The sequence below is a fragment of the Crocuta crocuta genome, unplaced genomic scaffold, assembly GCF_008692635.1.
Source record: "Crocuta crocuta isolate KB4526 unplaced genomic scaffold, BGI_CrCroc_1.0 scaffold348, whole genome shotgun sequence".
NCBI classification, from domain to species: domain Eukaryota; kingdom Metazoa; phylum Chordata; class Mammalia; order Carnivora; family Hyaenidae; genus Crocuta; species Crocuta crocuta.
In genome coordinates, this window is record NW_027529573.1 from 6,013,708 (window position 1) to 6,026,901 (window position 13,194).

General features: G+C 55.9%; 1 protein-coding gene across 1 annotated transcript in view; it reads right to left on the minus strand.

The window, feature by feature from the left end:
• The window catches only part of MYO18B (myosin XVIIIB), a 240,724-nt gene that overhangs the window by 162,658 nt on the left and 64,872 nt on the right, over window positions 1-13,194 (minus strand). Inside the window, 3 exon segments of the mRNA XM_077761677.1 lie at window positions 2,918-3,140; window positions 3,957-4,140; window positions 7,070-7,229. Of these exon segments, the coding sequence (XP_077617803.1) occupies window positions 2,918-3,140; window positions 3,957-4,140; window positions 7,070-7,229 (567 nt within the window).

Genomic DNA, 13,194 nt, shown 5'->3' on the forward strand with positions numbered 1-13,194 from the left:
TTATACCCATTTGATAGATGTGGTCACTGAGGCCCAGAGAGTTCAAGCCACCTAGCCCAAAGCTGCATGGATAGTAACTCTCCCATCTGGGATTCAGACCGGGACAGAGACTATAACTAATCCAGTGGACGGTAGCCATCGATGAGGTCAAAGATGAGCAGGGACCAGATCCCAAAGGAACTTGAAGTCAAATTCCAGGCCTCAAGTTTGTAGATGCATTTAAAAAAAAATTTTTTTTTAATGTTTTATTTATTTCTGAGAGAGAGAGAGAGAGAGAGAGAGCGTGAGCAGGGGAGGGTCAGAGAGAGAGGGAGACACAGAATCCGAAGCAGGCTCCAGGCTCTGAGCTATCAGCACAGAGCCCAACATGGGGCTCAAATCCATGAACCACGAGATCATGACCTGAGCTGAAGTCTGGGTTCGACCAACTGAGCCACCCAGGCGCCCCTCTAGGCCTCAAGTTTGGACTTGGTCCTGAATACAAGGGGCATGGTAGACCCTTGGTTGCCTTAAAAAGACCCCTCCACTGGCCGGATGGGTGAAGGTCTGATGAAATCTGACTCCACTTTGAGAGTCACAGTGAGCCAAACGCACGAACCATGAGGAAGGATAGTGGTCGTAGGTACATGTGGCAAATCCAGGAAGCCTTCCTGGGGGAAGAGGATGGTCTCAGGCCAGGTTCCCAGGATGCTGACTGCACAGAGATAGGGGCTGGGAGGTTACACACGTGCCCTTTCGGATCAGAACGATCTGGGTTCACACCCCATTTCTGCCCTTCTTAGCCCCCTGACTGGTCACAAGGGACCCCATCTCTTTGAGATTCAAGTTCTTCATTTGTCGGGTGAGGATAACAAGATCCGGTCACTATAAGGACTGAGACAGATGACCGACAGAGTAAAAGATGCTTCTGCGGATTGAATCTTTCCCATGTCCAGGTGACTCTTCTGTGAGCTATAGTCTCTTATTAACAAACTGCTCGTCAGCTCTCTGACACCTGAGCTACTGAGGCAGAGGAAAGAGAATGATCTGGTGCCGGCCACAGTCACGCCCAGGCCAGGCGCTCCAGGGCCCAAGCCACACCCACCGAGCTGTACAATACATAAGGTTTAATGAGCCTCTACTATACACCGGGTGCTGTGCTAAGGGCTTGGTAAGAATGATGACCGTTAGTATATGTAATGACACAGCACCAGCACATTGTAAGTACTCAGTGTCCTGCTTACACAGGTGTGTACTATGTGTGTGCACAGGTGTGTGTGTATATGGACTGTACGTGCATGAATTTGAAATCATAAATATTTGGGGCGCCTGGGTGGCTCAGCCAGTTGAGCGTCCAACTTCAGCTCAGGTCATGATCTCACGGTTCGTGGGTTCGAGCCCCGCGTCGGGCTCTGTGCTGACAGCCAGGTCAGAGCCTGGAGCCTGTTTTAGACTCTGTGTCTCCCTCTATCTCTGACCTTCCCCTGCTCACGCTCTGTCTCTCTCTCTCTCTCAATAATGAATAAAAACATTTTAAAAATATTTTAAAATTTTAATTTAATTTAATTTAATTTAAATAATGAAATCATAAATATTTGATGTGTGTGTGTATCCATGTGCACAGGTAAATATTTCTTATCTGGCGTAAGGGAGACAGAAGCCACTTTGGGCAGAAAAAGAAAAAGAAATTGACCAAGACTGGGAGGCAGAAACTGGACAGTCCTATCATGAGACCTCACATCTGTACTTAGTTGGAAAATTCTTCCTGCCCAAGGTGGGCCGCATTGAGAATGCAGAGGGCAGACACCCATCACGGTGAGGCCCCTGGCCGAAGACAGGGATAGTAGACCCGAGCATGCACATGGGGGTTCGAACGGGTGGTTCAGGGTGTCCCCGAAGGCCCGGCACCCCCTGCCAGCCAGCCAGCCAGAATCGACCGGCCACCGCTGTGACCATTTCGCTCTTCCCCTGTGACATTATCTGTCACCTCTCGACTGTGGAGGGGCGGGCAAGAGGAAAAATCAATGAGACGCTCAGAAAAGTGAGGTCTCATTGTCTGGTGGCCAGGCTGCGGTTATTAACATGGTGGGAGGAGACGGGGCCGCGGCCACAAGCCAGGGAGCAGACTGGCCCACCGCCAGTCTCCCTGCTAGCCCCCATCACCCCATCTTCTGCAGAGACAATGGCCATGCCTGAGCCGTCTCAAATGTCAGGGTGGGGATCCATGCAGTGGCCTCTGGGGTCGGAGAGACAGAAGAGAATCAGAAGGATTCAGAGAGAACTCAACTGCTAAGATGAGCCCCCACTCATTTTGAACCTTGGTCCCTGAAAATCCAGGCTTTTCCTTGCCTCAGGACCTTTGCATATGCTGATCTGTGTGCCTAGCATTCTACCTCCCAAACGTGAGCTGATTGCTTCGCATCAAGACCCAAGTAAGATGTTACCTCTTCTAGAAGGTTCACCCAGTCTCTCCAGTGAGAGCACGGGACTCCCTCCTCTATGCATCTCGTACCTCCCACACCCCTGTGTGACGATTCATGCCCCCATCCCCTGTCTCCACCCTGGCCTCTCAAACCACACTGAGCACCCTGAAGACCAAGGTATCGCTCATTGTGGAAATTCCATTCTCTGTCCCAGGTGGAAGCGCCCTGGACATTTGCTCCGGAAAGAAAGGTGAGCCGGTCACAGCCCCAGCCTCCCAGGAGTGCACACGCCGTTCAAGAAATAAGGCAGGCTTGGGACTCAGAGACCTAGGTCCCATCGAGGCTCCACCCTGCCCCAGCTGTGTGACCCAGAGCAAGTCCTCCGCCGCTCGGAGCTTCTGTTTTTCCACCTGTCATCACAGCTTCCCTTTCACAAGCTTATCATTTCACAGAATAAAGGGGCTGCTGTGTGGAAAGTTCTGGCACATAGTTGGTGCTCCCTGGCCGTGTCTTACCTGCCCTGTGCAGACGCAGCGCCTCCAGGAGGCAGGACCCCGCAAGCTGCACCCTCAGCGCGGGGATGTCCGAGGGCAGAGGGGCGCCTGTCCTGGGCTCGTCCCCCCCAGGCTGCGGGGGGGTCAGAGGCCCCTGTCCGCCTCTGCTCTCCCCCACGGGGCCCGGCACAAGGCAGTGGATGAAGTGTAGCTGAGACCGTCTGATCATGCTGGTCAGCGCATCCTAGGACCAAGAGGAGAGGCGGGTAAAGGCCTGCTGTCCGGGGGCACAATGGGCAGGGATGCTCCCCAAACGGACATCCATTCCGCCGAGCCTGGGCACCTTCGGGGGGTTCCTGTGTCCTACACCCAGGACCTCCTGGCTGCAGCCTGACTCACTCATGAGAAGAAGGGGAACTTTATAGCAGCTCTTCTGACGGAGGGGAAACTGAGGCATAGCAGAGGCAAGCAAGAGGGCCCTGGGTCACACAGATCCCTGGCTAGAACCCAGGACCTGCTCTGACAGGCCCTTCCGGCATAATATGCTAGTAGGATGTTTTCAAAGCCTGCCCTTCCATGTCCCAGCTTCTGGAGCCAGCTGACCACTGAGCCATCAAAGCGCTCCCGCTGGTTACTGGAGTAACGTGTCAAGGTCACGTATTGGCACCAGCTGTGGCATCCTGCAGCCCTCCCCGGGGAGAGCCTAGTGACGAGAGCATATGCCTTTGAGAGTCGAGGAAGGGCTGGCCCCCCTTGGATACTTGTCACTCTGGTCGAAAAGGCCTTGGGGATTCCTGGGAGCTTCCCAGAGCTGCTCGAGGCAACCTCGAGTAGCCCAGGCTTCGGAGAGGTCACCCCCCACCCCCCCGGGGATCTGACGGTGGACGTTGCTTGGCTGCTCTGAGCCTCATCTGCCTCCTCTGTGGAGCACAGGGGGCACCTGCCGCGCCCCCCCCCCCAGGCTTGCTGAGGAGGTTGGAGGGGACTCCGGTGGGCAGCCCATCCCGGAGGAGGGCGGGGAGCGTGGCAGAGGAGGCCACGGGGACAGGCTCCCGCTCACCATCTGCAGCTTGATCTGGGAGCACGGGGCTTTCCTCTTGACCGCGGCGAGGCTGCTGGCAAAGGCCTTCCTCACCGTGCGGCTCCTCTGCAGGGCCTGCTGGGAGGCGCCCTCCAGGCCGGCCACGGCCCGGCACACGGGGGGCAGCTTGGCCCGGGCCCGGAACAGGCTCCTCAGGTCCTCCCTGGAGGGTAGCAGGGGGAAGAGAGGCGGACTCAGGGGCCATGGGGAACGGGCCCACCCTGCTTCTTGCTAATCCGCTTCCCGAACGCCCCCTCGAATCACACGTCCTGGCTGCTACGCTTTTATCCTTTGCTTGGTGGCAAACGCCGCCTCCTTCTTCGTGCCTCTCCCTCCGCTGGCCTTAGAGCAGTGAGAGCAGCAGGAGGGTCTACGGGACATTCTTGTCACTTATATACCTGCCGGGACCCAAGAGGGGGACAGAGAGAGGATCCCAAGCAGGGTCCACACCGTCGGCACGGCGCCCGATGCGATGCGGGGCTCCAGCCCACACACGGCGAGATCATGGCCCGAGCCGAAATCAAGAGTCGGACGCTTAACTGACAGAGCCGCCCAGGCGCCCCTGCCTGGACTTAGCACCGTCACCTTGGTCCTCCCCCGAACAGGCCCAGCACGTAGTAGGTGCTTCCTATAAAGTTCATGCAAGAGTGAGGAATCCACGGGCTGAACGGGCGGTTTCTGAACCTGCATCGGCCTGAAGCGAGCGGGGAACACCGCCTCCCCCCGACCCCGCACTCCCGTGCGCGCGGGTGCAGGGCAGTAAGGGCTCCGAAGGCTGGACAGACCCTCTTGCGCCCTTGGGTGAGGCTGGGACCCGGAGGACGCCGCCTGCCGCCCGGGTCCCCTCGCCCCATCCCCTCCAGGGGAAGGACCCACGCAGCTTCCATCGCTGTCCGCTGTCCACAAGTCCTGGCTGACCGCCGGCCACAGCCCTGACGCCTCGCTCCCTCCCTCCCTCCTGAGCCACGCCCCCTCCTTCCCTCCCTCCTGAGCCACGCCCCCTCCCTCCCTCCCTCCTGAGCCACCCTCCCTCCTTCCCTCCCTCCCTCCCTCCTGAGCCATGCTCCCTCCCTGCCTCCCTGCTTCGCCAGACTGTCCGAGATTACGGAAATGTCTTGTCCAAACGATCCAAAGGTGTTGCAAGTGGTTAAGTTCCCGGCAGGGCATGAAGGTTAAGGGTGGCTTCATGACCCTGGTGCTGAAATAAAAATCTGGGGGAGAGGGGCTGTAGGAGCCCCTTCTACCGGAAGCAGGAGCCCCGAGAGGAGAGGTCAGGGCCCTGGGGCATGTGGGCACCACCCCTGGTACAGGGAGAGAGGCTGCGCCCACAGCTCTGAGGCCCGTGTGTGGATTGCCCCATCCCCGGGGCTGGTAGATGTGACCTCCGGTCTTCAACGGGGGTGTGCCCTCGGGCAGGTGATGTCTGCTTTGGGCCACAGCTGGAAATATATCTATCTATATCTCGGTTTGACCGAAGCAGAGGTGAGGCGGGCCCAGGAATTGGAACATTAGACCAGCAGTGAAGCTGGGGAATCTGGCCCTCTTGGGGGCGGAACCACACTGTAAAAAAAGCAGGGTTTGGTCTCACGAACCACCAAGGCTTGGCGCTCAAACAAGACATCCTAAGGGAACTTACACTCCAAGTCGCCGTGTTTTTCCACCCCCGAGGGCTGCGACCTTCTTCCCAGTGTCCCTCCCTCACCGGCCATCGGGTCATCAAGTTGGGCCTCCCTCTTTCCTGACCCTCCACCTCCTGCTCAGGGGGCTGGAGCCACGGGATGTTAGAACAAGAGGCGGCACAGGGCCACAGATGTGTGCCGAGGGCCGGCCGCGAACCAGGCTCCTTAGTGAGCCACCCGCGACGTTGCCATCAGAGCCTCACGCCAAACACTCAAACACGTAAGTCCGGTCCTACCGTTCCCCCTTCTTGGAGTATGAAACTGAGGCCCACATCGTGCTGCTTAAAAGAGGCAAAAGCAGAATTTGAACATTCGCCTGACCCCAAATCTGCAGTATCACAGATCTTGCAGACTCATCCAATAAACACTTATTTTATGGAAGAGGAAATGAAACAAACAAATAGACCCAGCGGAGCAAAAGTGACTGCCCACGGTCACCCAGGCCGGGAGGCCAGGGCTCGGACTTGACTCCTGTCCCCAGCTCTCCATGCTGCCCTCTGTGTGCTGCTGACCTTCCTTCTGCCCCTACCCCCCCGACTTGACCTCCTTTCAGGACCTGTGTGCTCTTGAACCTTCCTGCATATTAGGCTTTCCATTCAACTCGGACCATTACATGCGGAGAACTTCTACAGGGACGATGTAGACCCAAGCGTATCCCAGCTCTGCCACACCTTTGCTGTATGATTGCAGGAGGGCCGTTCACTGACTGCAGCCTCAGTTTTCTCATCTGTGAAATGGGGCTAAGGAGGCAGTGCTGTTGCCGGGATTAACCAGCTACTTATCAACTGTTTATCCTGATGCTGGGTGTGCAACAATGGGTAGTCGGCAAGTGTCCCCTCCCCGTACCCACGCCCCCAGCACCTCTCAGGTGCTTTCAGCTTCTCTTCTGTGTCCTAGCTCTGGCCCTGAAAGGTTGGAGCCACGGGGACAGGAGGACTGGCGTGCATAGTTGCGTGAGTGAGTGCGCGTGCACACAGAGAAGCATTTTCCAGGAACTGCGGACTTGGAGCATTGCTCACTGCCAGCATTTCTGAGCAGAGCTGTCAGGGAATGCAGTGAGCTCCGTTTTCTGTTAACACCACAAAACGTTCTCACTTCAGTTTTACAAACCCCGAGGTCGAGGATGTTCATAAAATCGTTCTAGTCACAGCATCTCCCGGATACTTAATGAAGGGCAAAAGGCCAAAAGAAGTAGTCTCAGCTTTTTTTGGTTCAGCTTTTGTGCCACCTCGCCCAGAAGCTAGCTTTTCTCTTGGGCAAGACTTGTGCTGGCCCCTGGGCCACACCGTCTCTAAGGAGTGGGGCTCCCGGACTGGCCCTCATGCCCTGGGCTGTGGCGACTGCATGGCCCCAGGGGAGGGGGGAACCACAGGGCACTGAATGCCCCTGGCCGGCGATCGTGGCCAGGCTCACCTCTTTGAGTTCTGCAGGACCTGAGGGGCGTCCAGGGCAGAAAGGTTGGGCTTGGCTCTGTGCAGCCAGCCCGTGAGGTCGTAGCGCACGGGGTCCTGTCCCAGCTGGTGGAAAATCTCGAACTGGAGGGGCTGCTCACAGGACCGAAGGCCGGAGGTCCCTGAAAGTAGACAGAGTGCATGAGTGTTGGGGACGCAGGTGGCGGGGGGGGGAGGGGGGACACTCAGGAGTTGCTTGACATCACCAAGCACGCACTTTCTCCACGGCTCTGTTTCCAGACAGAAGCCCACATTGCTGGGCGCCAACATCCCTCCTNTCACGACCTGAGCCGAAGTCGGGCCCTAACAGACTGAGCCACCCAAGTGCCCACATAGCACCTATTCCTCCTTACTTTCTTCGACACAGGGCACCTGTTTTCCCCAGCTCCCCCCAGTGCATATAATCTTCATGATTTTTGCCTTTCCCTTGAATCACCTGGGCTGTTATTTACCTTCTATTTTCTATAAAGCAGGTAAATCCATTTATAGTGAAGCATTCTATTGTGGATTTGGCATGCGTGCTATATTTTCTTTTTGTTTATTTATTTTGAGAGAGAGAGAGGAGGAGCAGAGAGAGAGATGATCCCAAGCAGGCTCCACACTGTCAACACAGAGCCCAATGCGGGGCTTGAACTCACAAACCATGAGATCATGACCTGAGCGGAAACCAAGAGTCACGACGCTCAACCAGCTGAGCCCCCCGGCACCCTCCACGCCTGTATTTTCTAACACTCATGGAAATAAATACATAGTTATTAAATATTTTCAATATCATTTTGAAATGACATCGATCAAATGAGTGTGTACAACAGACATGTGGGGGACGCTGACTTGCCCTTGGTCACAAGGGGTGGCGTGGGAGAGCCAGAGGGGCGTGGAGCTTCGAGAGAAGGTCTGCCTTCAAATCCTGACTCTGCCTTTTACTACCGTGTGGCAGGGGCCCAGCCTCTTAAATCTCTGACCTCCGTCTCTGCATAATGCAAATATACCTACCTCCCGGGGTGACATAATCTTAAAGGAGGTAATGTGCGTGACACGTTATCAGGGTGCCTGGCACATAGTAGTCACTCAGTAAACCGTAGTGCATATCACAGCCACTGCCTGCATTTATTATTGTTTTTTTAAATATTTTTATTTATTTCTAGGAGAGAGACAGCATGAACAGGGGAGGGTCAGAGAGAGAGGGAGATAGAGATACAGATTCTGAAATAGGCTCCAGGCTCTGAGCCGGCAGTCAGCACAGAGCCCGACGTGGGGCTCAAACCCACGAACCGCGAGATCATGACCTAAGCGAAAGTCGGACGCTTAACCGACTAAGCCACCCAGGCGCCCCAGCCACTGCCTGCATTTAGCCTTGTGCTGATATTCTGCAACCACAGAGTACCGATCTCCAGATCCCTAACATTCTGCATCACGTGCCTGGCAGACACATGGCGTCGGGAAGGGCTTGCTTGTGGCATGAACGAGCGAATGAACCCTAGTCGTGAATCACATCACTCTAACTGTGGGGAGCTGTCAGGTTGAGCAAAGGCCCCAGGCCACCAATTACTATCAGGAGCGGTAGTACTGTTTCCGTTCCTCTCCGTATTCTGAACTTCTGTGAGTTCCCTTCCTCCTACTGTCCCAGGGTCCTGAGTCCTTCCCTCAAAGGCTAATTGGCCACCTCTCTGCTGCACTGAGCTGGGACACAGGAAACCTGCGTTTCTTGGAAGTCGGCACGCAACAAACATAGTCTGAGAGTCTGCAGATGAGTAAGGGACACGGCTTCTGCATTCGCGTGTGGCTCCTTAGAGGTCCTTTGTGTTCGATACCCAGGGCTGACTGAGGTCACCGGCAAGGGACACTTCTGATGAAGTCAAGTATTTCCTCATCAAGTGCTTCCTGTGAGGCCTTCAGGGCCGTGCAGTCCCTGCCCTCAGGGGTCACCTTCCAATGACAGCAAGGTGACAAAGCGCCCGCCTGGCGCTGCCTGTACAATGTCACGGGTATCCGTTGGCCTGGCCGCCTCCCTGCACCGGAAGCAGCCTGAGGGCAGCGACCACGTCATCCACCACTATGTCCAGCAGCCAGCACCCAGCTGGGCTCTGAATGGCGACCCCACGAGCATTAGGGGCGGGGCGGAACCAAAGACAAGAGAGAAAGAAGCCAGCCAGCTTCTGCCGGACACCTCCGTGCACAGCGTCACACATCCTGCTCTGTGGAGTGAGCATCGCGGGGCTGGGTGTCTAGAAGGTGACACTGTGAAGTCGCGGAGGCCATGTGGGCAGAGCCCAGAGGAGAACACAGGTCTCCTGGCCCCGGGCTTGTGTGCATACCGGAGGTGGATGGGCACGTGGAGGGATCACAGCCGCGGGAAGCCCCTCCCAGGCTGCTCGGCCCTCGCACGTCCCCCCTTCTTCAGAGGTGATTTCAGCCGCGGTGATGCTCATCCAGGCACCGCACAGGCAGCTCTGGCTTCCAGGAGCCCCAGGGACATGGCTCTAAGACAGCCTGACTCAGTATCCCTGCCCCGTGTCTCTCAGAAGCCCTGCCCCAGAAGCCTGAGCCCCTGCACTGGGGTAGGGGATTCTTGGGCCCCTGGGACCCCGGCAGCCACCCTCTACATCTGCACTGCCAATGCCTGATGCCCGTCTGCTGGCCTGGGCTCTGTGGGGGCTGCCCCACCCCTGCCCGCACAGCAGTGATACCTTCGTTGAGAAGTAACAGCAAACACTGGGTTCGCTGTGCGTACTGCCTGATTGAACGTTCTCGTTAAGTCAGAGCTCATTGGAGAGCCCTGTTTGTCACTAAAATATCTGAATTAATGGGTCAGTCTCGTCAGGCCAGGACTGTAACATTGTCTCCCCCGGGGAACTGACAAGCCTCAGGGCACCCTGCTGGCGGTGTCTGGGATCCCACATTAGGCCTCCCGGGAGAGGGAGAGGGGCGCCACAGGTCTCCCCCCCACCACCCTGCCCCAGCCACACCCTACAGGACACCTTCTCCTTCTGCCCTGACTCTGGTGTCATCTGCCTGAACATCAGCATCCAGAAAACACTCCATTCGAGAAGTCCATTTCACTCGACTCTGGATCATTGAGTTTTCACATATTCATCTAGTCTGTATCAAGGACTCATTGCAGTCTTGTGCAGGCCGGCATCATTCTGGGTGTCGCAGGTGGAGGTGACCAGCCAGTCCCTGCCCTCTCGAGCCTGACGCTCCTGTGAGGACAGGTGCATGTCATCAGGCGTGAGAGCTGCAGGGGAGAAGGGAAATGCAAAAGGGAAGGCAGCGGGAACTGCCAGTGCAAAGGCCCTGAGGCGGGAGTGTGCTTGGTGTGTCTGAGGAGCAGCCGAGAGAACAGTGTGGCCAGAACAGAGCACAGGAGGAGACGGGAAGGGAAAATGGCGGATGTCCATGGAGGGCTTGCTGGGTTCCAGGCACCGGAGAGAGAGCAGAGAACGAGACAGAGGCGTGCCCTGCACCCTTGGTGATCGTACAGGGTAGTTGAGGGTCAGAGTAGAAGCAAGGGAAGAAGCAAACATTCCAGAGCCTGGAGAGGCCCCTGAAGGAAGTAACCAGGGGGTCAGTAATGGTAAGGGAGGTGTTACCATTATTACCCTTTACAGACGGGGGAGGTGACTTCCCAGAAGTCACGTGCATTGCAGTTCAGCAGTGGAATCAGGATCCCGCCCAGATCTCTGGGGTCCAAAGCCTGGGTGAGCTTTCAAGGGCTCTGTCTCCCCGGCTTCCTCTGGATCTGAGCCAGGGTCTCCCTCTACCTCACAAAACTAATCCCAAGCCCTGGGGTCATGCCCTGAACACAGGGGCCACGTTCGGAACATGGACACTGGATGTGAGTCTGCCTGGCCTTTGAAGAGAGGACTCCTGGCTTAGCCCTCTCTCTGCTGACAGGGCCCTGGAGGCTGCCTGGCCTCCACAAAGAGCTGTTCCCTCTGCCCCTCCACCCACCAGCTGGCCGAGAGGCACGTGTACTCAGAGGACACAGGTGACCTGGGACAACAGAGGTAATCGCTGCCCAGAGCCAGGCAGGCACTAGGACCCTGCAGGGTGAGAGCAGTCCTGGGTTGCACCATTCCTGGCCTGGGCCCTGTGCTTTTGCTTTCATGGGCCCCTTCTGCTATTAAAATATATATATATATTAAAAATTATATTTCATGGCTATGTTGGTACGAAAGCAAATAGTATTAATAATATATAAGCACACTGTATCAGCCGGCAATGGCTGACATAGCAAAGTACCGTCACTGGGGCTGTAAACAACAGACATGTATTTTTCTCAAAGTCCTGGAGCTGGAAGTCCAAGGTCAAGGTGTGGACAGGGCTGGTTTCCCTTGAGGCTCTCTCCAGGGCCTGTAGCTGGCCATCTTTGCTCTGTGCACATCCGAGTCCTAATTTCTTCTGCTAAGGCCACCAGTCATATGAAATTAGGACCCACTGAAATGAACCCAGATAACCTTAATGACCGTTTTAAAGACCTTCTCTCTAAATACAGCAAATACAGCACATTCCAAACTCCCGGAGGCTAGGACTTCCACACATGAATCTGAGGTGAGTATGAATCAGCTCATAACATATGCATGTGACTCAGTCGGTTAAGCGTCTGACTTGGGCTTAGGTCATGAGCTCTCAGTTCGTGGGTTCAAGTCCTTCATCGGGCTCTGTGCTGACAGCTCAGAGCCTTGAGCCTGGTTAGGATTCTGTGTCTCCCTCTCTCTCTGCCCCCCTTCCCCCACTCTCACTCTGTCTCTTTCTGTCTCTCAAAAATAGATAAACATTAAAATTGTTTTAAACATACATACATATACATGTATAACATATTTTTTAATGTTTATTTTTGAGAGAGAGAGTGGGGGAAGGGTAGAGAGAGAAGGAGACATGGGATTCGAAGCAGAGGCTCTGCGCTGAGAGATGAGAGTCAGAGGTGGGGCTCGAACTCATGAACTGGGAGATCATGACCTGAGTCAAAGTGGGAGGCTTGACCAACTGAGCCACCCAGGCGCCCCCATGTGTCTATCATGCTTTGACCTAGAAGTTCAGTTCTCCCTCTGTCCTCTGGGACTGACTTGGGTACCAGCGCTCTGAGCTTGAGCCACGAAGGACTTCTGGAGCCATCAGACAGCTGTCCAGAAAACCCTTTCCTGATGCGAGGACAGGAATGCCCCGCGAATGCCCGGGACATAGGCTTCAGCTGGTCCCTCTGGGGCAGGCTTTTGCCGTCGCCAGCCCAGCGGACAGCAGCAATAAGAGCTGTCCTTCCTCTATCTCCACATCTTCTCCCAATTTCCTGTAAAATACTCCAGGTGGGCGCTCACCCCAAACATCCCATCGAAATGGCACCAGTCCCCACGGCCAGTGGCCTCCACGTGGCCAAATCAGTGGCCATTCCTCAGCCACGCCTGCCCTGACCTCTCACATGAGGTCAGTACCGTCCCTCCTCCTGTGGCATCCGGACACCACATTCTCCCAGCTCCCTTCCCACCTCCCGGGCTGCCCCTCCTCTGCTGCATCTGCTGGTGACTGGTCTTGTCCCTGGGCCTTGACATTGGCGTGTCCTAGGGTTGAATCCTGGGCCATCATGGATTCCTTTAGTGCTCTCAACCAGAACCGTGGACCTCAGGCTTCTCACGGATTTACTCGTTTTATCATCCATCCCCTCGGCTAGAACGTCAGCCCCACGGCACAGAGATATCTGTCCTGTGCAGGGATGTGTCTGCCGGCCTCGGACAGTGGCTGCGATGTCTGAGGTGCTCCATAAACATCGTCGACTGAATGAGCCCTGGTCCTGCCCGCCATGCCAGCGGGGACCCATAAGATCTCAGAGCGGATCCGCCGCCATAAAAGCCTGAGGGCATCGAGGTGGAGGAGGAGGGCTTCCTGAGAGATTTTGGTCCAGACAGAGATCATTTTGCATCTGCCTTCCGACGCTCATGCTCTGGGCCATCTTAGGCATCTCTACAGGCTTCTGTCTGGAGCTGAGAGTCCTCATCAGATACCAACCACCAGGGAGATGACAGGTTTCTCCGGCCCCTGAGGAGGCGGGAGTAACATTCTCCATCGCTGTCAACAGCCCTGTCCTTGTCAATC